Here is a 23,120-nt window from a genome sequence, read left to right on the forward strand (position 1 = left end):
GTGAGTTTAAAAATGTTTTGAAAAATTGGGGGATTTTTAATCAAGCCAATATACCACTTATAGAATTTGAACATACACTTAATAAATATTGTAACGGTACAATAGGATATTCTTTTAAAATGTATGGGGTATTGATACAATCAGTAATAGGAAATACAGAATCATTGAAGAAGGCATGGGAATTAAATTTTGAGAGAGAAATATTAGAAGATGAATGGAAACAATTATGGAAAAATACATTCTTAGTTTCTCCTTATAGCTTTGCAGTAAGATTTTAAGTAAAGATTTTAGATCATTCCACTCCACTCCATTCCATCCCACTCCAGTTAAAATTTCATACATAATAAAAAGTACAAATAAATGTTGGAAGAGTTGCCAGGACAAAGGTATTTTTTTACACTTGTGGTGCTCATGTTCCAAAATCAGTAAATTTGGGGATATGGTATATTAGGAAAGCATGCTAATTACTACCGAAAGAATAAAGAAAACACAGTATCTAGCTTTTTTGTCATTATTTTCTGAAGAATAAGGAATTATTAATGCTTTTTATTAATGGAGACTTGATTAGAAATAACAAAATACTGGAAACGTCTAGAAGGGGCATCTAAGCAAAATTGGCTTGATAAATTGTGGTATATTGCCTTAATGGAAAAATTAACATATAAATTTAAACCAGCTGAAGAAAATAAAAGATGAAAATACTTTTTTCTGTATGGTATAAATAATACTCTAATAAAGGGAACAATATTTAATACAAGGGGCTAATAATCCTTTCTATTTACCTGCATTGAGCTATGATAGTTCTTCCGCAAACTTCAGTTTATCTCTTTGGAAGGAAAAAGATGCTATTTGGATTGTAATGTCACAAAGCAGTACCAGTGATATTTGATATGGGCTGATAATGCCATCTGTATTACTACAGGCAACAAAGAACATTTATCTTCATTTCCATATATTTGGCAGCCTATTATCAAATCTCTTTTCATTCACACTTCAGGACTGATCGGTTAGGAACTGATTCCTTTAACCGACTTGTCTGGAGATTAGAAATTCCAAATTCTCTTCTCTTCTCTTCTTAGAATATGTTCCCTTTTCTGGCATTAAATCCTCATAGGCCTTCCCCAAGTATTGACTGCCATTCTACAGAAAAAGCTTGCATCACTTGCTGCCATTTCTCTTTCTTCAAATGTATTACATACAGCGTATTTCTTACTTTGCGATGTAATTCTTGTGAGAATTTGGGAACCATTATGAAATGTTTTAACATTTTTGCAGCATAATATTGAATCATTTCTGTTTGTATATCATAGCAACCATTCTGTTTCCTGCAATAAACCTTGGGAACAAGTCACAGGCTTTCGGTGTTGAATTGATTTTGTAATTAATACACTTTTGAGATGAGGAATTACAGAGTTGAGTATAGTAATGCTATGGTGAGCTTGATGACTTTTACAGAATACCGTAACATGCACTTGCTGCCATGGGCTCCTGTGATTTCAGAAAAGGAAGTTTGTCTGAGAAGTGGATAAAATGCATTTGTTTCCCTCTTGGTTTTATAGATCATCTTTTGCACTTTGAATACACACAAAATTGATATGGACAAGCTTTTGGGTGCGCAAATTGGTCTTGAAGACTTTATATTTGCTCATATAAAAGGAATAAAAAAAGAAGTGGAGGTTTTCAAATCAGAAGATTCACTTGGACTTACCATTACTGATAATGGAAATGGATGTGCCTTCATAAAGGTAGGTTGGGGATGAAGTGAGTATTGTGTATGAGAAATATGAACATAATCTGATTATCAATTTATTTAATTAATTTTTGGTGATAGCATTAAAACTATATTGAGTGACATCTAAAGTGAATGGTTTAGGTGATACTGGTATTATTCCTTGAGTGAACATTTAGAGGAGAAAGAATATCTGACAGAGCCATCTTCTTTTTAAAAAAAGAATGTTTCAGTTTTTAAAAAGGTACTTTGGCATATGATAAACCATGTCGGTATTTTGTATGCATTTGTTCCTTATTCTATCATGATCTGGCTGACATTATGCACATCTGCGTAGTTTAGCCCATAATTTCAGCAAAAGCATATGTTACATTACTCAGGATGCAGATGAGGGAGACTGCATACTTTTCCTTCTTTTTCTCCCTGTACTGCATAATAGCAATTCGAAAGCATGCAAATGTGAGTAGATAAATAGGTACCACTTCGGCGGGAAGGTAACAGCGTTCCGTGACCGTCATGCTGGCCACATGACTGTGGAAGTGTCTTCGGACAATGCTGGCTCTTCGGCCATGAAACAGAGATGAGCGCTGCCCCCTAGTGTCAGACGCGACTAAACAGGAACCTTTACATTTATAGCATAATAACGGTTATATTCATTTTTTCCAGTGTTTCACAACTGAAAAAAGACCATTCTCATGTACTATACTTCTATTTGTTCTGGAAAGCCCATCATTTTCCCAGTCAGTTATATTTCACCATCAAATAATTCCTCTTAGCAAGCTCCTCACTATCCTGGTCATCTTCCTTTGAATACAGAAGTCAAGGGAGGGAAGTTGATAAGAGCTGTCATACTTGCGGAGTGGAGAAATCACCCTGTCAAACATATATGTGCTAGCTTGATATGAGCATACTGAATCTTTTTTTTTTTTGTTAATTTCTCATTTTTATCTAATATTATACAGTTTTATCAGATATAGTGCATGTGTATTTGTAGATCAGAAAAATGAAACAGAGTAAAATTAACTCCCTACCCCAGAATTTTGGCTTTGATCAGATTTAGGTGACCACTACCACCCTATGAATATTTTTCTCTTTGGGGAGGAGATGAAAATTAGACCATATTCTCTGATCCTCAGACATAACTTATATAGAGTCAAAGGAAACTGCTAACATTTGTTTAAAAAGATACATTTTTTTAGATCAAAATATTGAAAATAGAGGCAAATCTGCACTCTTTTTCTAAAGCTGTCAAATGTAGAACAAAAACCATGGCCTTTACATAAATAGGCTCTAAGTTCTTGATTTGTGCTGTACTGTTTGAAATTATGGAATATGCTTTGTTAAGTAAAAATTCTGAACTGCCTTGTTTGCATTGTAGATGTTACACATATAGTCTTCTGTTTCATCATTGGGTTTTTCCTGCCCCTTCTTTCTAAAGACATCCTTAAATCTCCTAAAGATTTCTTCAAGCCTGTAAGAGCAGATTAGAGGAGGTTGGTGGAAAGGTGGTGGACACAGTTAGATACTGGGAGATGAGTGTGTTCTTAACTTACTGGGTAAAAAGAGAATGAAAACCTCTTATCTCGACTACCTCCCATAGGAATTTAGATAGATGGATCTTAACTAAAAATGTGAGATTTGTGCATGTCCATGTTTGTAGTTCGTAATTCTGTGGACCAGATTATTTGTTGTTTTGCATTCACCATAATTAATATATATATATTTTTTGTCTGCAGAGAATTAAAGCAGGCAGTCTTATTGACCAAATAAAAGTGATATGTGTTGGTGACCACATAGAATCTATAAATGGAAAAAGTGTTGCAGGCTATCGTCACTATGAAGTTGCTAAGAATTTAAAGGACTTGAAGAAGGGTCAGACATTTACATTAAAACTGATAGAACCTATGAAATCATTTGGTGAGTGGCGTATATCCACCATAAATTATACCTGTAGTGACAATCTGTATTATGATAGAGTAAAACTAGTCCTCTATGACCATCAGAAATAAGCTGCATTACTTAATCATAAGGCTTAAAGCTGACTTGCCATACTTTTTACCCTATGACACTAGTTACTATGCAAATGACTCCACGTGGAGCTCAAAAACTTTATTTTTTTCTGCACATAAAAAGAGGGGTTATCAAGCCCAGCTTGGTTCATGGGATATATAACATTTATTTTGGTTGGGCAGCCTGATTTAAAATAAAGACAGAAATTAAACAAAATGATGAAGGAGATAGGCTTTCAAATTTGTTTCATTTTTGATGTGTATGTATTAGGGCCTTCTTGGTAGTAGTTTTCCATTTCTACAAATCTACTTCAGTTAATCCCTACTAGGCCATATCTTTACTGTCCTTCAAGGAGGTGTTAAAGAATCACTATTTATCTTTTTCTATAATTTAATTAATACTCAGTTACACAGGCATACTGGATCGGGGTTGTAGAAATTCAGATGACCACAATAAAGTAGCAAGGTAATAGAGAAAACTTTTAACATTAAGCATCTGATACATGTCTGGATTTTTATATCCCAGATATGGTAGTCATACATTTGATAATCTTGTTACAGTCATGTAAAAGACAACTTCTTAACAACTATTTCAAATTAGGAAGGATGAAGCTAGCAGAATAATGCTTTTTTTCTGTAGACAAGGTTTGTTTTAATTTTGCAAGAATACAAAGTAATACCTGGTGGCTGAGTTTAAAAAAATGCAACAGTAACTTTTAAAAATATTAATATTTATATAGCATCTCCTTTTCTTGCTATCAATATTGCATATTGATCTAAGTCTTTGGGATGGGATAGCAGTAGCATAAGTATTTTCAATTAATGATTGAAACAGGTCCTGCATATCCTCTTGGCTCAAGGATGCCCTATATTAACCTCTCAGACTGTAGGCACTATAGGTTTCTGAGAACATCTGCTGTGGTGTTTTTTTACTTAAGTTTCTTAAGTATCAAAGGTCAGTTGTTGATAGCTGATTGTATGTAATGCACATTGGGATGTCAACACCCTTCAAATGACATACTTTATGTCATTCATATCATGATCCAGCTGATGCATATTACATAAGTTGCATCATTTGTGCAATGATGTCATGATGCACGTGATGTCACTGTGGTTTCTACTGGGTACCTATGTTATTATTTAATAATTTATGGTCCAAGACTAAACCAGCAAACATTAAAACGTATACAACAGTTTAGAAATTGATGCATAAATGACATAGAAGCCAAAACAGTCAAGGCTGTGAGCAAGGCACAAGCTGATTCCTATAAGCTAAAGTTACCATTCAAAATTTCACCACTGCCCTTGATACATTTAAAAATTGCTCACTTAAAAGGAAAGCAATGGTCTCCTAATCATGAGGGAAATTAAACTTTCTAATACCTGGGGTTGTGAGTTCTGATTGCCACTATGAGTAAAGTCGACACTTTAATAGAACATGGGATGCAAATTCAACCTCTGTATTTGAACATACAGGATTTGCTTTGCCCAGGACCTTAAGTGTCATAGTCTTGCATTGGCCCTAAAAGAGGTGCAGACCAATCCTAATTGTGTTACAGTGTTAGAGGTTGAATGAGGTAAGTGTACTATTGTTTTTAGAAATTTAGCTTGTAGACAGTTGAAGACTGAGATCTTCTTATAGACACACACCTGGGTACCATGGAGCAACATACCCAAAACTTTGACCTTGAATAGCTTAATAGCAGCTGGGACAAAATTATTCTCATGCCAGCTTGCAAATGTTAGATCACTATAAATAGTTCCCTTCCCTCAATTGCTTGCCTTAGCAGGTAGAAGATTGGAAGTAGATACTTAAATATTTGAAAGGTTTTACCTGCTCAATTCTAGTTTTTTCGTTTGTCAACCATCTGTCCAAGGGGTTGAAGCATTTTCTTGAAAATACCAGGCCTTTTGTTTTTGAGTGACTTCAGGGCATTCTCTATCACAATAGGCCAATAGTGCTCTAAAACATCTGTGAAACCTGACTTTTGATATAGAGAGAATGGCTGCATCATCTACCTGTAAAAGAATAGATATGGGGTAATTGGCAAGAAATAGGGGATAGAAGTTTGGATTGGCAAAAACCTCAGCAATGTTGCTAATGTAAAAGGTGAACAGCCTAGGGGTTTAATTCCAGACATTTTTATGCCTTGGTATAAGTGGGAAGAGAAAACATACAAAATTACTAGTTCATTATGCATCTTGAAGTCAGTAGAGATACATTAATTAATGTGCATTTGAAATTACTTAATGTTGGCAATTAAATAAAAAGACAGGATATAAACTTGATGAATGAATGAATACTGTGCTATAGTAAATTGTCAAACTTTTCTAATAACTACTAAAGGTATTATAAGGTCCTTTAACATCCTTGTTCAGGATATATGTCCTCCTACTTTCTTGAGACCTACTTTTTCACACTGGCAGAAATAAATATGAGTAAATATTTATCTTTTTTGTATATCTTTGCCTCCATCTGGGAGTTTTCTGGATTTTACAGTCCAGATACAGCATATATGATCTTCATATAGTCATAGCATGTTTTACTTTAGGAAATGTAGCTGACTTTCCTTGTACTGTAGGAAGAAAAGAGTGTCAGAGATTAAAGTAGACCTTTTCCCAGAATAGAAAGGATTCCTCCTCTGACAGTAAAAAAATTAAAATGGTTAATAATTAGTTAATGAGGGCTGTCTCAGAGATAGGAGGGGAAAAAAAGGAATTCTGTGAGGCAGAGACGAGCTGAAGAAAGTTTGCACTATTGCCTTGAGTTAAAGTGGTTGTATAGTCCCCTCTAATTAGTTCAGTTTAGTTTAGTTCAGTTTAGTTTAGTTTAGTTTAAGATTAGATGTTTGTTCTTTTTATATGTATTTTTTTCTTTTTTCTTTGTAAGCTGTCCGGAGCTGTCCATCCTATCAAGGAGTCAGGCAGCCTCAAAATTTCAATAAACAAATAAATAAATACACTTGAGACAATGTGGGAAATGATGTTCTTACTTTTGAATGGAGCAGCATCTATTTTTTTTTCAGGAAATGCAGGTGTTTATTTGCTATTACAAGTCTTTACTGTCTAAGCATTGCTGCATGAGAAGTATAGTGATGTTTAGTTAATTGGGCAATCTCAGTTCTTGGAAGTACAAAATTAAGAGGTGAGGTCAACAAGATTTGCAGCTGCATCCTATCCCATTAATTTGCCTTTGCCAACTAATTTTTTTAGGCAAAATGGAGATTTTGGAGCCAAGGCTATAGTGTGAGGAAACAGCACATTGGAATTAAGCTGCTGTTCACTGACAATAGGTTTGGTGAAATCATACACGTTGGACACTATTGATTTTTTGGTATCCTTGAAAAGATTATTGAGACTGAATCAGTTTAGTTAGATAATGGGACAGTTCAGAACAAAGATTATTGTTAAGCAGTTATGACTCAGACAAACAAATGATTAATATGATGGTTTTTGCAACCACTTATTTGGCAAAATATTTTTGTATTAAAAATACTGTAAGCTAGTCACTGTTGACTGAATCATAAACTTCCCAATCTACCCATTCATAAAATGTGCAGGTTTTGGCCCTGTGAAAATTTTCTTAATGACTCTGTAGCTGCTAAAGCCATCTCCAAGCTAAATTCAGTTCTGAGTTGAATAAATAGATTGCCAAACTTCATCTAATGAACCCTAAATTTGGGTTTGCTGTTGTTCATCTTGAAAATGAGAATAATTATATTCAGACTTGAATTAAAATTAGGAAAATATGTATCTGTTGCAGAAATGATCGAGCCAAGATCAAAAAGTGGAAATTTTGCAGAGGAGAAAATCTGCCGAGGAAGAGAGACTTTTCGACTAAGATCCAAAGGCTCTGCTACAGTGGAAGAAACTGTGAGTTTTTAATTCATAAATCTTTGTCCTGAAGGCACATTTCTTTTTCTAGTTTGGAGGAAGTCCTGAAACTATAGGTATACCCACAGTTATTCCCCTCACCCTGGTGAATTTGGCATCTACTGTACCACATCTTCGTTTCCCACTCTGTCATGCCATGCTGCTGCTGCTCCTTCTATGCCATCTCTACCATTTCCAGCAATGAAAGTTGCACAGCCCTTTCTTAAAATATAGATTCAGGTTTAGATCTGACTAAAGATAATGGCGTAAGAAATGCAAACTACAGCAGAAAGTAAAGGGAAGTGGGAAGGAGACAAGAGTTTATTCATAGATAGAAAATTTCTTGTCACAAGATTGTGATATACTTTACTGTGATACCTGAAGCGCACTCACTTCAGTTTCCTTCATGGTGGTTCAAGTCTAAAACTGGGAAACTGACAGAAATACTGTTTGGATTGGCATCCTCATCTACCATGCTTCTGAAAAAGGAATTTATTTACAGAATAGCTATCTTTCAAATGTAGCTGAAGTTAGATGAATATTTTTAGATAGTATTGTAGGCATTTTATATATAGTGGTCTTTCCTTCCCAAACGGGGGCCCTCCAGAAGTTGTGGAATGCAATCATACTCAACCAGGAGCTGAGGAAGGTATATAAAAAGCAGGACAGCTTATCACTCTGTGTTATCTAAAGAAAATGCCTAATAAAATGTAATCATGCACCATACAATTGCAGAGTTGGAAGATACCAATTAGGTCCTCAAATCCAGCCCTACCAGATGCCTACCTAATCTCTGCTTGCATACATTTTTTTTTGTTTTTGTTTGTTTTTAATATTTGCCTTCCTGCAGTTTAATATTATTAAATATTTAATATTATTACATGCCCTGCATTCTGAGGTGATAGAAAGATCTTGGCATTGTTTTTTTGTATAGCATCCTTTCAGGTGTCTTTTCCCCTCAGTGTTCCTTCCTCAAGCCTAAAAATTCCCAGTTCCTTCAGTCTTTCTTTATAGGACTTAGTTTCTAATCCCTGATCATCATCCTTATTGCCCTTCTCAGAACCTGTTCTAATTTCTCTGACTCTTTTTTTGCCCAGAATGGTCAAAATTGTTGAGGTCTTACCAAGGCAGAATAATGTGGACTTGTGGAAATTGTGCTTCCCCTGATGCAGCCTATTTGTCTTTTTTTCTGCCCACATTACACTGCTGTCTCAATTCAGTTTATCATCAACTACTGTTCCAAGATCTTTTTCACAAATAATATTTATCAAGCCAGGTTCCCCACTCTATCCCTGAACATTTGATTTCTGTTTCCTAAATGAATAACTTTGATTCTATTTTTCTTAAGTTTCATTCTATTATTCTTGGCTCATTTCTCTAACCTACCAGGAGGATAATTTGATTTTATTCTGATATCTACAGTATTAGCATTCAGTCTTCTATCAGATGCAGACGTGATAACCATTCCTTCACTTCCTCACCCAGGTAATTAATAAAAATATTAATAGTACGGGGCCCAGGACTAGTTTATAGTTCCATGGATCCACCTTTTTGCCTTTTTGGAGAGAAAGAATTTGCCCTCCTTCATTTACCTATGCTCCAGGATATTTCAAAGATAATAACATAAAGATTTGCCAGATCATCAGAAAGTTCATTCAATATTCAAGGATAAATTCACCTGGTTTTAGAGATTTAAACTCACTCAAAGTAAATCAACATTCCCTGACCATGTTTTTTATTCATCTCAAAGTTTAATCTTCCCTGTTCATTCTGTTCTTCCTGGTTGCTGGTGGAATGCATACACTTAATAAATGTTACGTATTAACATTTTTCCATCTATGCTGAGCAGTTGGTGCACGTATCTTTTTATTTTTCTTTTACTATGAATGTAACTGAAAAAGCCATTTAACACCAACTTTAGTCTTTCTCACGTCATCTTTACAATTCCAAGCTATCTCTATGTACTCTTCCCTGGGGACCTGTCCCTCTTTCCAGCTCATATATATAGGTAGTCCTCACTTACTGACTGCCTCATTTAGTGACCATTTGAAGTTACAACTATGTAAATAAAATAGCTTTGCAACCAATCCTCACATTTATGACTGTCACAGCATCCTGCAGTTATGTGATCGCCATTTTTGTGCTTCGCAACTGGCTTGCAACAAGCAAAGTTAATAGAGAAGGTGGAAGTAAAATCATAAGTTGCGGTCATGTGATGTTTCGCTTAGTGATGGAGTTGCTGGTCCCAATAGTGGTTGCTAAGTGAGGATATCTATGTGCCCTCTTTTTGTTTATAGACATGAACAGTCTTGCAACCACATTTGCATTTTCTGCTATTCTGTATTATTTTCCTTCAGTGGTATTGTTTAAAATTATACTTTTAGTTTTAAGGAACTCCCACCCACCTTTAATTTCTTTTCCCATTAATTTGTCCTCCTTAATCCTAGTTACACATTCCAAATCCAGGCAACAAGACTCAGCTTTAGCTTTCCTTAAAACGAAGAAGTCCAGTATTACATGATCAGCTGTTTGGGAGAGACCACACATGGCGGCTGTCTGCAGCTGCTTAACTGAATGTGTCTTGCTGCTTCCCAAGTAGCGATACAATCACGGGAAAAGATGGCTGCTTTAAGGAATTACAGAAAGTGTTATAGGTGCAATCCTGCATGCTTTGAAGCACCTTTTTGTCTTCAGATCTGCGGAAGGCTCTGAAGAATGTTTTGTAATTCAGTTTGCAATGGAATCCACTGTCCCAGATAAATGAATTTCTTAGTTTTTTTTTTTTTTAGAGTTCAGGATGATTGTTCAGTAGGCAACAAGCTATTTTTATTACTGAAATTCCTCATCTCATTATGGGGTATTAAATTCTGCACCAGAGAAATCTGGATTCTGTACTTTATTCATTTATTTTTATTCATTTATTTAATCAAATATCAAGGCCTCCCAACTGTGGGCAGTTTACAGATTAAAAAGTCCATGGAAAAACACACACACAACTGACTGGTAGAGCAAGACACCCACAAGGGAAGGGGGGCATCAGAATTACGCTGTTCCCAAGGCCTGCGAATTGCAATAAATAATAAAACATTTGTATGTATATTAGCTTAGTGCAGTGTTTCCCAACCTGGGTAGCTTCAAGATGTTTGGATTTCAGCTTCCAGAATTCCCCAGCCAGCATGGCCATTAATAAGAATTCTTGGAATTGAAAGTCTGCACATCTTACAATTGCCCAGGTTGGGAAATGGTAGCTTAGTAGTAATTAGTTTGGAATCAGTATTGATACGATTACATTGCAATATGTTGAAAAATTTTCACCTAAATTATAAATATTATAATTAATCTATTTTGCATTACTCATTGTATAGTTTATATTTCTGTTCCTTCCTTTCTGTAAAGCCTTCAGATGTTGAAGAAAAGGCTACCAAAAAAGTGGATGATCTTCTGGAAACGTACATGGGAATAAGAGACCTTGAACTAGGTGAGTATTTATGTAACAAAGCTTCATTTCTAGATCCACTGGGCTGCAAGAGCTTCAATGTAGATATATTCTGAATGTGATATAATATTTCTCACTTTTTTTGCCAGCCAAAGTAGCGTGGTAGGCATGTGGAACTATGATACATATCTATAGCTTTAACTTGGATTTAAAATATTTTGTATTATAATAAATGATTTATCATTTTATGGCTCCCAAACCATTAAGATGTGATAGACGCCCACTTAAATCTATAAAATATGACAACAGGATTCCAATATTTGCTCACAGCACTGGTTCTGGAAGAAAACAAATCCTATTCTAAACAATTGAAGATAAAGACCTGTCCTGTTCAGACTATGCAGCCAGGCAAGGTCTTAAAAAACACACCTTATTAAATAACTATTTGCAATAGTTAAGTCCTTGAATATGAAGACTCAAATGTAAAAAGCCCAACTGGGCACAACAGGCAGCGAAACAGGACTCTCTCACTGGACAGGGAGCAGGGAAGCATAGGAAGTCATTGTTCCACTTTCATAAGGCTGCTTGCTCAGCTGGAAGCTTGGGCAATTCTTCTTTCTTTTTCTTCACAAAGGAGTCTCTCTGTTGCTGTTCCTGGAGTTGCAGGAGTAAATCCCCACTGTCTTGAGTTGCACTGAATTTTTCTACGGGAATTACTGGATGAGGTGGTAAGGGAAGAGATCCCTTCTCATACTCAGGTTTCCTGCATAGGGCATCGGCTCTCTGGTTCTGTCCCTGAGGAATATACATGACTTTGTAGTTGAAATGTGAAAAGAACAATGACCAATGAATTTGGCATTGGTTCAGATTTCGTGCCATTTTCAGGTGCTCCAAAGTCCAATGATCCATCCTTCGATTACGTGACATGCTCCTTCTAGGTGATGTCGCCATACTTTGAAGGCGAACTTAATGGCGAATAATTCTTTTTCCCATATAGTATAAGCCCCTTCCGCCTGTGACAGTTTCCTTGAATAATATGCACAGGGGCACAAGATCCCGGTCTGAGTGTCTTTTTGTAAAAGGATGGCCCCAATTGCCACCTCGGAAGCATCCATTTCTACAAAGAAGGGTCTATTTGGATCGGGCTGCCTAAGGATGGGTTGAGTCAGGAAGGCAGCCTTGAGCTGCTGAAAGGCTCATTCTCAACCTCACCCCAATGAAACCAAGAATTTTTTTCTAAGCAGGTTCGAAAGCGGAGCTGTAAGTTTCACAAACTGAGGTATAAATGTTCTATAATAATTCGCAAATCCCAACAGCTCCTGAACATCCTTAGCTCAACGAGGAGGCTGCCAAGATTGCAAGGCCTCAACCTTTTCTGGTTCCATTGCCAATCCAGCATGGGATATTCAATGCCCTAAAAAGTCTATGGTATCTTTGGCGAACTGACATTTCTCCAATTTGGCGTACAAACGGTTAGCCCAAAGGTGTAGAACTGCATGCACATGCTGATAATGAACCGACATGGAAGAGGAGAAGATCAAGATGTCATCAAGGTAGATTATTAGAGTCTGATCTAACAGGTCCCAAAACACATCATTCATGAAATGCATGAATACACCAGGAGCATTTGACAATCCAAATGGTATGACCGTATACGCATAACTTCCGTACTGGGTGCGGAATGCTGTCTTCCATTCGTCACCCTTCTTGATCCAAATGAGGTTGTAGGCCCCTCGTAAATCCAACTTTACTTTACTAGACTCACGCCCCCTTAATCCTGTCCAGTAGCTCCAAAATTAAGGGCAGCGGGTACCGGTCCTTGACAGTGATTTCATTTAAACAATGATAATCACAACAAAGACGCAGTTCACCAGATTTCTTTTTGACAAAGAGAACTGGAGCCACCAAGGGAGAGGTGGAGGGCTGGATGAACCTCTTCTTCAGGTTTGTATCTAGGAATTCTCACAGAGCGGCCCTTTCAGGTTCAGACAAGGAATAAATCCTTCCCGTAGGAAGCTTAGCACCTTCCACCAAGTCAATGGCACAATCGTATGGGCGATGGCGCGGCAACTGGTCCACTTCTTTCTCATCGAAGACATCCGTGAAGTCTTGCGGCGGAATCAAAGGATTCTGAGGCTGTATTCTACTGGACGCCAGGGTGCCATGGAGATGTGAACAACATCGAGAACTCAGAAATGAGATTGCCAGTTTGGCCCATTCGATGTGGGGCTTGTGAGCCTTCAACCATTCCATTCCCAACGTGATAGGGAACTGGGCAGTGGCAGCAAGGAGAAATTCAATCTCTTCAGAATGATCTCCAATGCACATAACTAGACCTGTGGTCACATTGGAGACAGGACCGGAACTTAATAAATGTCCATCGATGGTTTCTACAAGCAGGGGAGGATGAACAGGTTTCTTGGGAATTCCCCACTGTCTGGTGAATTTGAGGTCCATGAAATTCATGGTGGCTCCTGAATCAATCATGGCCTGAGCTTGGATATCTGTGACCTGAGGTAGATGCAAAGATACTTCAACTACAAGATGCCGGGAAGTAGGGAGTTGAGGCAGCTGAGCTTTCTTGGAAACAGACTTCCAACCTAACTGCCCCTCTAAGTTGGATGGGGTCCATTTCCCGTTGACAACAGAGTTTTTTGCTTGGCCGGGCAATTCCTGGCTAGATGACCAGGCTTGCCACAGTACAGACACAGGCCTTCACATCTTTTCTGATCCTTTTCGGAGGGGATCAGCTTAGACCTAGCTCCCCCCAGTTGCGTGGGCTCTTTGGAGGCAGTGGGCCGGGCTTGATGAGGACCCATTGGTAAGACCACTCCAGCACATTGAAAAGCCTTCCTCTGTTGAAGGCGTCTGTCAATTTTCAGACATAGCTGCATGAGGGCAGGAAGTGAAGAAGGGCAGTCATTGCACATGAATTCATCTAAAATTTCTGCCGACAGGCCTTGTTGGAATTAGTCTAGAAGCGCGTCATCGTTCCATGTAAGGTCCTGAGCCAGTATGAGAAAATCGTTGATGTACTCACCTACTGGATGCCTTCCCTGCCTTAGTTCACGTAGCTGTCTACTGGCAGTTTGGACCTTCACTGGGTCTTCATACATCAGTTTTAGTTGCTGGCAAAACCCATCAAAATTGTACAGCAAAGGTATTGGTTGAGTAAGCAAAGGAGTGGCCCACTTGGCCACGGATCCTGACAGGTGACTAATGATGAACCCAGCCTTGTGACGATCAGTTGGGAAATCATCTGCTCGAAGGCTTAAATATAACTGGCTTTGGGCCATGAATGCTGGGAAGTCTTTCAATGTTCCATTGAATTTCTCAGGTGCAGTGACAGGGCATCTGCGACAAGGAACTGCGACTACAGCAGCAGCAGGTTGCTGATTCTGCATTTGATTTATTTGGGCAGTCAGCAGGGCGACTTGCTGTACTAATTGCATGTGGTCCATGCTGGCTGCTCCTTCTGGCCAGAGACAATCTGTCCTGTTCAGACTGTGCAGCCAGACAAGGTCTTAAAAAACACACTTTATTAAATAACTATTTATAATAGGTAAGTCCTTGAATACAAAGACTCAGATCAAAAAGCCCAACTGGGCACAACAGGCAGCGAAACAGGACTCTCTCACTGGACAGGGAGGTTGGATGCAAGTGGAATGCAGTGTGCTGGAAGCAACAGATCTTGAACTGGAATGGAGTGCTGGAGCTGTTCTCACGCTGTATCACTGGTGATCTGGAACTGGATTGAGTCTGGACGCAGCAACTGGAGCTTGGAAGCAGGACTCAAACTCGGAACAAGGCTGGACTCAGCTGGAAGACCTGGACTAGGTGGAATTCTCAGGACTGGAGTCTTGGAGCAGGACTCGGAACTTGGAGCGAGGCTGGACTTGGCTGGAAGCCCTGGACTAGACTGAATTCTCTGGTCTGGAGACTTGGAGCAAGGCTTGGAACCTGGATCAAGGCTGACTTGGCTGGAAGCCCCGGACTGAACTGGCACCCAGATTTTGAACAAGATTGGTGTGAAAATCCAAAGCATGACTGGGTGTGCGAAGCATGGTTGCACCGGACTGAGGACAAGCGGCGGCACAGGAACCTCTTGGGTTGACTACACTGCTGAGGAGATTGCGGAGTTTCAAGGCTGGATGCAATGTGAAGGCTGCTGGGCACAGCTGATGCTGGTTCCTTGGTTGCAGCAGACAGAAGATTCAATTCCTCTTTGGAGTGGAGCTCAGGTGCTGGTTTCTCTTCGGCAACAGACACTGTCTCCAATGCTGGTAAGGACTCTTTTTCCGAAGGTGCAGGCTTAGAGGACCAGCTGTCTCCAGCAGCCTGCTCTCTGTGCAGCTGCCTTTTATTCCGTTCTTTGGCGTGCTTGGAATCTCCTGTAGCCAATCAGGCTGTTTTCTGCTGCATGCACTTTTCAGCTCATCGTTGGTGCACGCTGATTGGTGTATTCAAATCCTCCTCCGAATCTTGCCCAATCAGCGCCATGGATTTTTCCTGCACTGCTGGCTCAGCCTGAAGTTTTGTTTTCCCCATTTCGGACTGGTAAGTTTCTAATTCCTCCTCTGACTCTGAAAGAGTTTTACTGTCCGAGTCAGAGGCAGGCTTGGTTCTGACAAGACCTCCAGGCCAGCAAGAGTATGAAATGAATGAATGGTTTCATGAAGAGCTCTCTTTGCTGGGTCTGTCTGTTCCCATGTGCACAAAATAGCAATGCATGGTGTTGAAACTTGCACCCATTATCTATTTATGGCAGCCTGATATATTAGGATCCTCATTATACTTTTTAGATTAGTAAAGCAAGGATCCTAATATATCAGACTGTATGGTTGGCTAGAAAGGTTGATTAGTATGATTGGCTTTGGAAACATAAACTCCTGTTTAGGGATGTGTCAGGCTATTAAGGCAATTGTGTGTATATCTACTTGGAAATAGGCCTCATTGAGTTTAATGGAGCTTAATTTCAAACAAATGATTATGAACTGTAGCCATACATTCTCCTCCCAGTAGGAGACGGATATTTTCAAACCTGAATTGTACTGATAATGTGAACAATAGATAGGTGGTAGCAGCATATATGCTGGCTACCCTTAAACATTAAGATCAGATTCTGTCTCTTGCTTTTTTTTTTAATCTCTGGGTATATGTATACAATTGTAATTCTGAAGATCAGTTTCTTGCCACAGTGAATCATACACCAATTACTAAATGCATTTTGTTGTGTATCTGTGCAGTCATCTCTGCACAGATTAAGCATATAAATCAAAGCAACAAAATCACAGTATTTTGTTATAATTAAGAATCTCTAACAATTATAACTGAACTCTCTCTCTCTCTCTCTGTATAATACATAGTTATAAACTCACATACCCCAAATTATAAATATCTATCTCAAATCTGTTATTTAACATAATATCAGTTATAATATTATACCACAATTGTGGAAGTGATCAATCACCCATAATTGTGCATAGTTTTTGTTTGGAGTAATTATAGATATCTGTATTATGAAATATGTATTTAATTAAAAAAACTGAGTGTGTAATAGGAATTTATAATATTTTCTAGTAGTTCTTCTTAATAGCCATTAGAGGCCAGTATCTGACTGTTCAATATTGGTATATTATAATATTGAAAATAGTGTTTTCTTGTTATAAAGAATTGGAGAATTTCACTTAATGTGATGAGAAAAGGGCATGATAAAAAATTGATTTTTACAATAAAGACAATGGTGATCATTAAAACTTCACTGTTGTTAATAAATAACTTTGATTACAAAACCTTACTACTATGTTTAGGTTTTCAGTTTCAATAACATTTGTGCTGGGATTCACCCTTTTTGTATCAAATACATTTGATTCTAAGAAAGCTCTTAAGTGATATGCAATATCAAATATACCATGTTACATTTCTTAAATTTAAATTAAATTAAAACAATGGTAGTCTTTGTGCTGTCCCCACCCACTTTTTGGAATTTGACTCCATTGTAACACTCAAAGGCCAAATAGTCCTTATCCTGGAAAACAAAAGGTTCTGGGTAGGCCCAGAAAGGTGCTTTCTCCAGAAACCTGCTTTATGGGTATTGTGGGGACTGCAAAAAGGAAGAAAAAATTCTTAAATATTGCTGTTCTACATGTCTCTTATAGTGGTAATCCTGTGAGTTAGATGACACTGAGAAGTATTGGTTCCTGATATTCAAGCCGTGACAGGGAGGATTTGAATTTGGTTCTTCAAGAACCAAACATAAGTGCCAACCGTCAAGTGCCAACCACACAACTTTAGTCCTACTCTGGTGGTCCCTTCTGTATGGCAGATGATAGATCTCTACCAGAAACCAAATTCTCTCTTGTGCTTTCAAGGAAAAGAGAAGATTTTGTTACTGTTTCAACCAAAGTTGATGGTGATATTTCTCCTAAAAGAGGTTGTATTTTTAATCTGCAACCCTTAATAAAATAACTGCGGAGAATTAGTTGGCCTGGCCTTAAATACATTCTACAGATTTTTTTTTACTAAACATTCATTTTCTAATTAATTAGGGAAGTTTACAGGTGTTTTGATTTTTAATTTACATTTTTAATAAAATGCAATTATTCCAAGTTTGTTCTCAGATCAAATACAACTACTACAATTCAGATTGATGCCCCTGCAAAAATACTAGATAATTCTCTTTTTTTTCCCTCTTTCCCTCTCTTGTTTTTAGCTGCAACTATGGTAGAAGCTGGAAAAGGCAAGAACAATCCAGATGAATTTGCAGTAGCTCTTGATGAAGCTTTAGGAGATTTTTCATTTCCAGATGAATTTATCTTTGATGTATGGGGAGCCATTGGTGATGCTTTGCAAGGGCGATTTTAATGAGAGGCATTCATTATATAGAGCACTGTAACAGCTGTGTGGGGACATAACATGTATAGCCATATACATGGCATGGTGTATAAACTACGTATTCTAAAAGAAGTATTTAAATATTTACAAACCTGGACAAATTATATGCATTTAGGGCTGTATCTGTACAAAGCTTTTAGGCTGATATTGAATTTAATTTAAAATACTCACTTGGAATCTTTGTAGAACAGAATTCATGTACTTCCTTTGTATATTTACTGTTCTAAATTAACACAAGCAATAGTTCAAAGGATCATGATGAATCTGTTTCCCATGAAAACTAATTGTATTTCTGATTATGAAAGATTTTATGGAGCTGATGAAAATATACTGAACCTTCAATATATTTTCACTAAGAAAATTACTGCTGAATTTTCATTATTCAAACATCTCTTTTCCTGAACAGTATTCTACAGTTAGGATGGTATGGAGAAGGAGGAAAACTACATTCATAGAGTTCATTGACAACGGTTGCAGAAGTATTATTTTAATAAAATTTTTAGTCCTTTATAGTAATAGTTGAAGAATCTTTGGGAAGGGCTGGAAATGTCTGAATCACTGAAAGTTGTTGTCATTCACAGTAGACAGGATTGAGATAACTGAATCTGTAATTAGAGGCTGTGAATCTTTCTTCCCATTCTAAAGTCCAAAGAACTTTGGAGGTCACCAGTTTGGTGAAAGCTATTAAAAGTAGTTTTAATCTTTTAAAATTGGTATATTACCAGTGTTAGAGAAATTCTTAAAACTTACTAGGTTTATTCATGGCAAATCATGGCTTGTTTAATCACAATTTAGTGAATAAACTACAGTTAGGTGGGTTCAAGCAACGTAAGAAATAATACACCATGATTTCTACTAAATGTTAAGCCAAAACTACATTATGGTTTAATGCAATATATGAAGCAACCAGTATTTGATGGGCTGAAGCATTATGGATAAGAGTCCTAGAACTTAGGCAGTTGTCATGAGTGATTCTTAAATCAGTTTTGACTTTTCTTAGTGTTGTAGATCAAATGAACAGAATGTGAAAGGATGTATCTTTTAATTCTAAACTAATTTTATATTATTCATGGTGATATATTCCAGACCAATATGCATTTTTGGTGTGAGGATGGTAACGGCCATTCTATCAATATATATTGAGGAAAGACAAAATGGTTTGTAAATTTTCAGTGCACAACAACCTTGAATAACACTTTGCTGATGCCTATTATAAGCTCTCAGGAATCTGGCATTTCTTTAAATGTCTTTTTTAAAATTTTACATTTTGGGGATACTTGTAGGAATTGCTGATACAAGATAAAAAGAGATGTAACAAGATGAGGTACTGTATGATGTGTTCCATCACAAACTGCTCTTGTGCAGATGAGAGTTGAGCAAAGCTCCTGATTTGAATGGATTAATGGGTGGATGAATCTTATGGATGAGAAGTTCCTAAGAAATCAAAAGGTGATTCTGATTATTTTAACTTAAATATTGCCTTTAAAAAAGTAATTTGTAAATATTTACATGCTGCTGTTATAAAATCAGTGAAAATGTGTTTAAGCTTTAGCTTTTAATTCTTGTAAATATTGGGCTACTGAGGAATTGCTAATGTGCCAATACTATTACTGTTACTGCTGCTACTACTACTGTGAGAGAAAATGAGATTAATAGGACACATTCCTAAGTCCTTAGTTTTCATTGGAGTGTTTATCTTTTGAGATTCTTTAAACTTTGGGACCAGATATATCTGTCCTATCCAAGGTTGAAGAGACTACTAGCTCTTTGTGTATAAAAAGTCTAAATGATACATTCAGTCACTTCAAACTTGAACACACACACACAACTAATCAGTTGTATGAAATGAAATGTACTTTTTTTTACTACTTTAAATTTGGAATACAGGGCTGTTAGTCTAATTGCACCAAAGTGAGTTTAACCTATTTCTGACGTCATAGAAGAAAACAGAATTCTGTACTATAGCTCATAAAGCCAGCTGGGTGACTTTGGGGCAGTTACTGTCTCTCAGCCCTAGAGAGATGGCAGTGGCAAACCACTTTCACAAATCTTGCCAAGAAAACTGCATGGATTTGTCTAGGCAATTGCCAGGAGCAAAGAATGTCTTGAAGGCACCAAAAACCAAACCAAACCAAACCAAAAAAACAAACCAGCCCTCTTTGACTTACTGCTTCAAATTATGGACTAGTTCCTACATCACATGAAACCACTGCATCTATGAGGAGAACGTAGAGATAATGCTCAGATTTCCAGTGGACTGTCCTATATAAATTTAGTTTTTGTGTGAATTCTATCAGTGGACGTTACTATAGTTGGAACCTCTGATGTAATGGAACAACGTGTCTTTTATAATCTTAAAGTATCTGAAATAGGGATGGATACTTGTTAAAGCTAATTTCAAAGTTTGGGGAAAATTATGTGCAAGAAAATTATTTTTATTTCTCCTGTTCTTGTCCTAATTGGCTTGTTGCCAAATCATTTACAGAAGAACTTAACGGCAAGATCACTGCAATATTACATTTCAGTAGATCTGACATAATGTAAAAGTTAGGAAGCTAGTGTACCATTTTAATCATTTTGCTTTAAACTGGTTGGAACTGACACTGTAGAGCATCCATTTAAGTGCTGCCAACTTGAATTCTGATACCTTTCTCATCTCTCTCTGTCTCACACACACACTTTGTTCTGTATTGTGCTATTAAATTCTTACTCTCTTTTAAAATAAAATTACTTAATTCTTTAATTCCAATTCAATTATGAATCAGATAAAGTTTGGTTATGCTTTTCAAAAATTCTTTTTTTTCAGGGTTAGGCTGCAAGAAGTTACAAATGTTGAGCCGTCTCACAAAAGTGAAGCTTGTTTCACAACCTGCCAAATGTGTCATTTGAGTAAAATACTTTGAACTTACTTGTGCTACATCTTCACAATGTACTTGAATGCTAAGTAAATAAAATATTTTCTCAAAAATGTTAGGTTTCCTTTCATGGTTAGAGGAGTGAATTTGTAATAATCCTAGGCTAATTCTATCTATCTATCTATCTATCTATCTATCTATCTATCTATCTATCTATCTATCTATCTATCTATCTCTATCATCGCTATCCATCTATCTACTTTTATTTTCCACCAAAATGGGCATTATTAAATAGAAAATGAAAAGTAGTTTGCTATCTAGGGTGATTTGCACATGGCTGCAGTCTTAAAAGGGCTGCTTTGCTGCTCACTGTGTGTTCTGATTATTTTTTTTATCACAGCAACTGCAGGTGTACAACCTCCAAAACACACCAAAACCCAAACAGCTGACATATAGCTTATCTCCCTAGACTGGCAGCAGATTGTTAAAGAAAGTTGTACTTATACAATGAACAAAACGGATAATATTTCATGTCAGTTAGTAGGGCTGTGCATGTTGGGTGATTCCCTTAGCCACACGGCTCAATGCTGCTGGGCCAGGAGGTGGTAATATCGAATTTATTTCATTTATTTCTCATTTATTTCTTTTTAATGTGCCTGAAAAGCAACACAGTTTGTAGGAGGCCTATCCCTCTCACATGCTGGGTTAGCGAGAAGATGCCAAGTGAATCAGTCCCTGGAAGTTAGGTGATGGCAGCAATAACTACTAAGCCACAGTAGCAAGGCATGAGGTGAAATCCGGGAGGCCTCTAGGAGAGGAGGGTTAAGACCTCCAACCTTTCTCCCTATGGGCATGGCCATATCACTACAAGCTGTATCAATTAATGCTTAGAAACAATAGAGACAAATAGTTGCCTTGATGCTAGCCAAATATATGTCCAGGTAGGACTCACAAAATACAAAGAAAGTAGAATCTAAGCTATAGAAACATATTCATGCACCAGTTGGACCTAAGTCCCATATATTGTGTGTTTTGCTTTTCAGTGTTGATGGCCCATAGTATAATGCGTTATATTGTATTAGATTTTCAGGCTGTGCAGTGCTTTTGATTCAGTTCTAAAAAGGTGCTTCAGATTGTGCTAGGTTTTGAACGTAGTACTTGTCTTAAGTCTTTAAAGTGGTTATGTCTTTTTATGGAGGACAGTCACATGATCTTCCTAGTATTTTCCCACTATCGCGGGGTCTGCTTTTCGGATCCTGAAACACCACTTTGCCCGATCATCTGCATCCTCAGGGCGCATGATCTTGGGGGAAAAAAACAGCTACTTTAAAAAAGTTGCAGACAGGTGCTATACTTGCATTCCTGTATGTCCCAAGCCCCTATCTGGATTGACTCCAAACTGCTGCACAATCCTAACAAATTCTATAACCTGGCAGCTGCGTCATTCCACTGTCATGTCAATAAATGAATCACTTTATTACTGCTGCTTGTATCTTTAAAGTCAAGGTTATGATCAAAGTAAGTTTATAATCTGATCATCATTGTGTTTATTGCTCAGATGACATTAAACTGTTTCCATTTAAAGTTATATTTTACAGAGCTATTTTCCACCTTAATCCTCCTAGAAAGCAAATGGATTTTATTCAGGTCCAGATCAGGATTATGTCATTTTTTCAAGGGAATTATGTTCCCAACTATTAAGGATGATTATTCCAAGGGTATCTACAGCTGCCTTTCTCAACTTTTTGACTCTGGAGGAACCCCTGAAATATTTTTCAGGCCTCGGGGAGCCCCTGCACATTCAGGCTCAAATATCGGCCAGAAGTTAAAAATTATTATATTCATTTCATGGGTAGGCCTATACATATGCATTAACAGTGTTCTTAAACTGAAAATAAAGAATGAAACTTACCTGTTTAATGAGAAGTTGCCAAATTTGAAATATTTTTTTAAACAAATCGTGATCTCCCAGGGAACCCCTGGTGACTTCTAATGGAACCCTAGGGTTCCAGGAAATCCTAGTTGAGAAATCCTGATCTAGAGTAAAACTTAATAGGGCAGGAATACTCAGTATCCTACCTATTGTATTAGGAATCTTAGTTACAACTGATGAGAGTGGAATCTAACATCCAGAAAGCTATTGTGTCCCTATTCCTGGCAAAGAACTTTAAAGACTAAGAGAAAGTTTCATTTGATGTAAGCAAATATTTGAATACAATTTTTTATTATGTGTTACCCATTTTATGATTAACCTTTCAGACAGATTGTAACAAATATTGTCCTAACAGTCAGAAATCACGCTGAGACGAGGAGTAGGTCTCTAG

The 23,120-nt window shown here is 37.3% G+C and overlaps 2 protein-coding genes across 3 annotated transcripts in view; both read left to right on the forward strand.

The window, feature by feature from the left end:
• The window catches only part of GIPC2 (GIPC PDZ domain containing family member 2), a 35,307-nt gene extending 14,623 nt beyond the window's left edge, over positions 1 to 20,684 (forward strand). For both annotated transcript variants that reach the window (XM_063298153.1, XM_063298154.1), the window contains exons 2-6: positions 1,560 to 1,745; positions 3,466 to 3,646; positions 7,502 to 7,611; positions 11,008 to 11,089; positions 17,760 to 20,684. In XM_063298153.1, coding sequence (XP_063154223.1) covers positions 1,560 to 1,745; positions 3,466 to 3,646; positions 7,502 to 7,611; positions 11,008 to 11,089; positions 17,760 to 17,911 — 711 coding nt within the window. In that variant the 3' untranslated portion in view covers positions 17,912 to 20,684. The remainder of the gene's footprint in view (positions 1 to 1,559; positions 1,746 to 3,465; positions 3,647 to 7,501; positions 7,612 to 11,007; positions 11,090 to 17,759) is intronic.
• Positions 1 to 23,120, forward strand: part of NEXN (nexilin F-actin binding protein) — a 269,027-nt gene that overhangs the window by 104,903 nt on the left and 141,004 nt on the right. The window lies entirely within an intron of this gene.

This window comes from Candoia aspera, chromosome 3, assembly GCF_035149785.1.
Source record: "Candoia aspera isolate rCanAsp1 chromosome 3, rCanAsp1.hap2, whole genome shotgun sequence".
Taxonomy (NCBI): Eukaryota; Metazoa; Chordata; class Lepidosauria; order Squamata; family Boidae; genus Candoia; species Candoia aspera.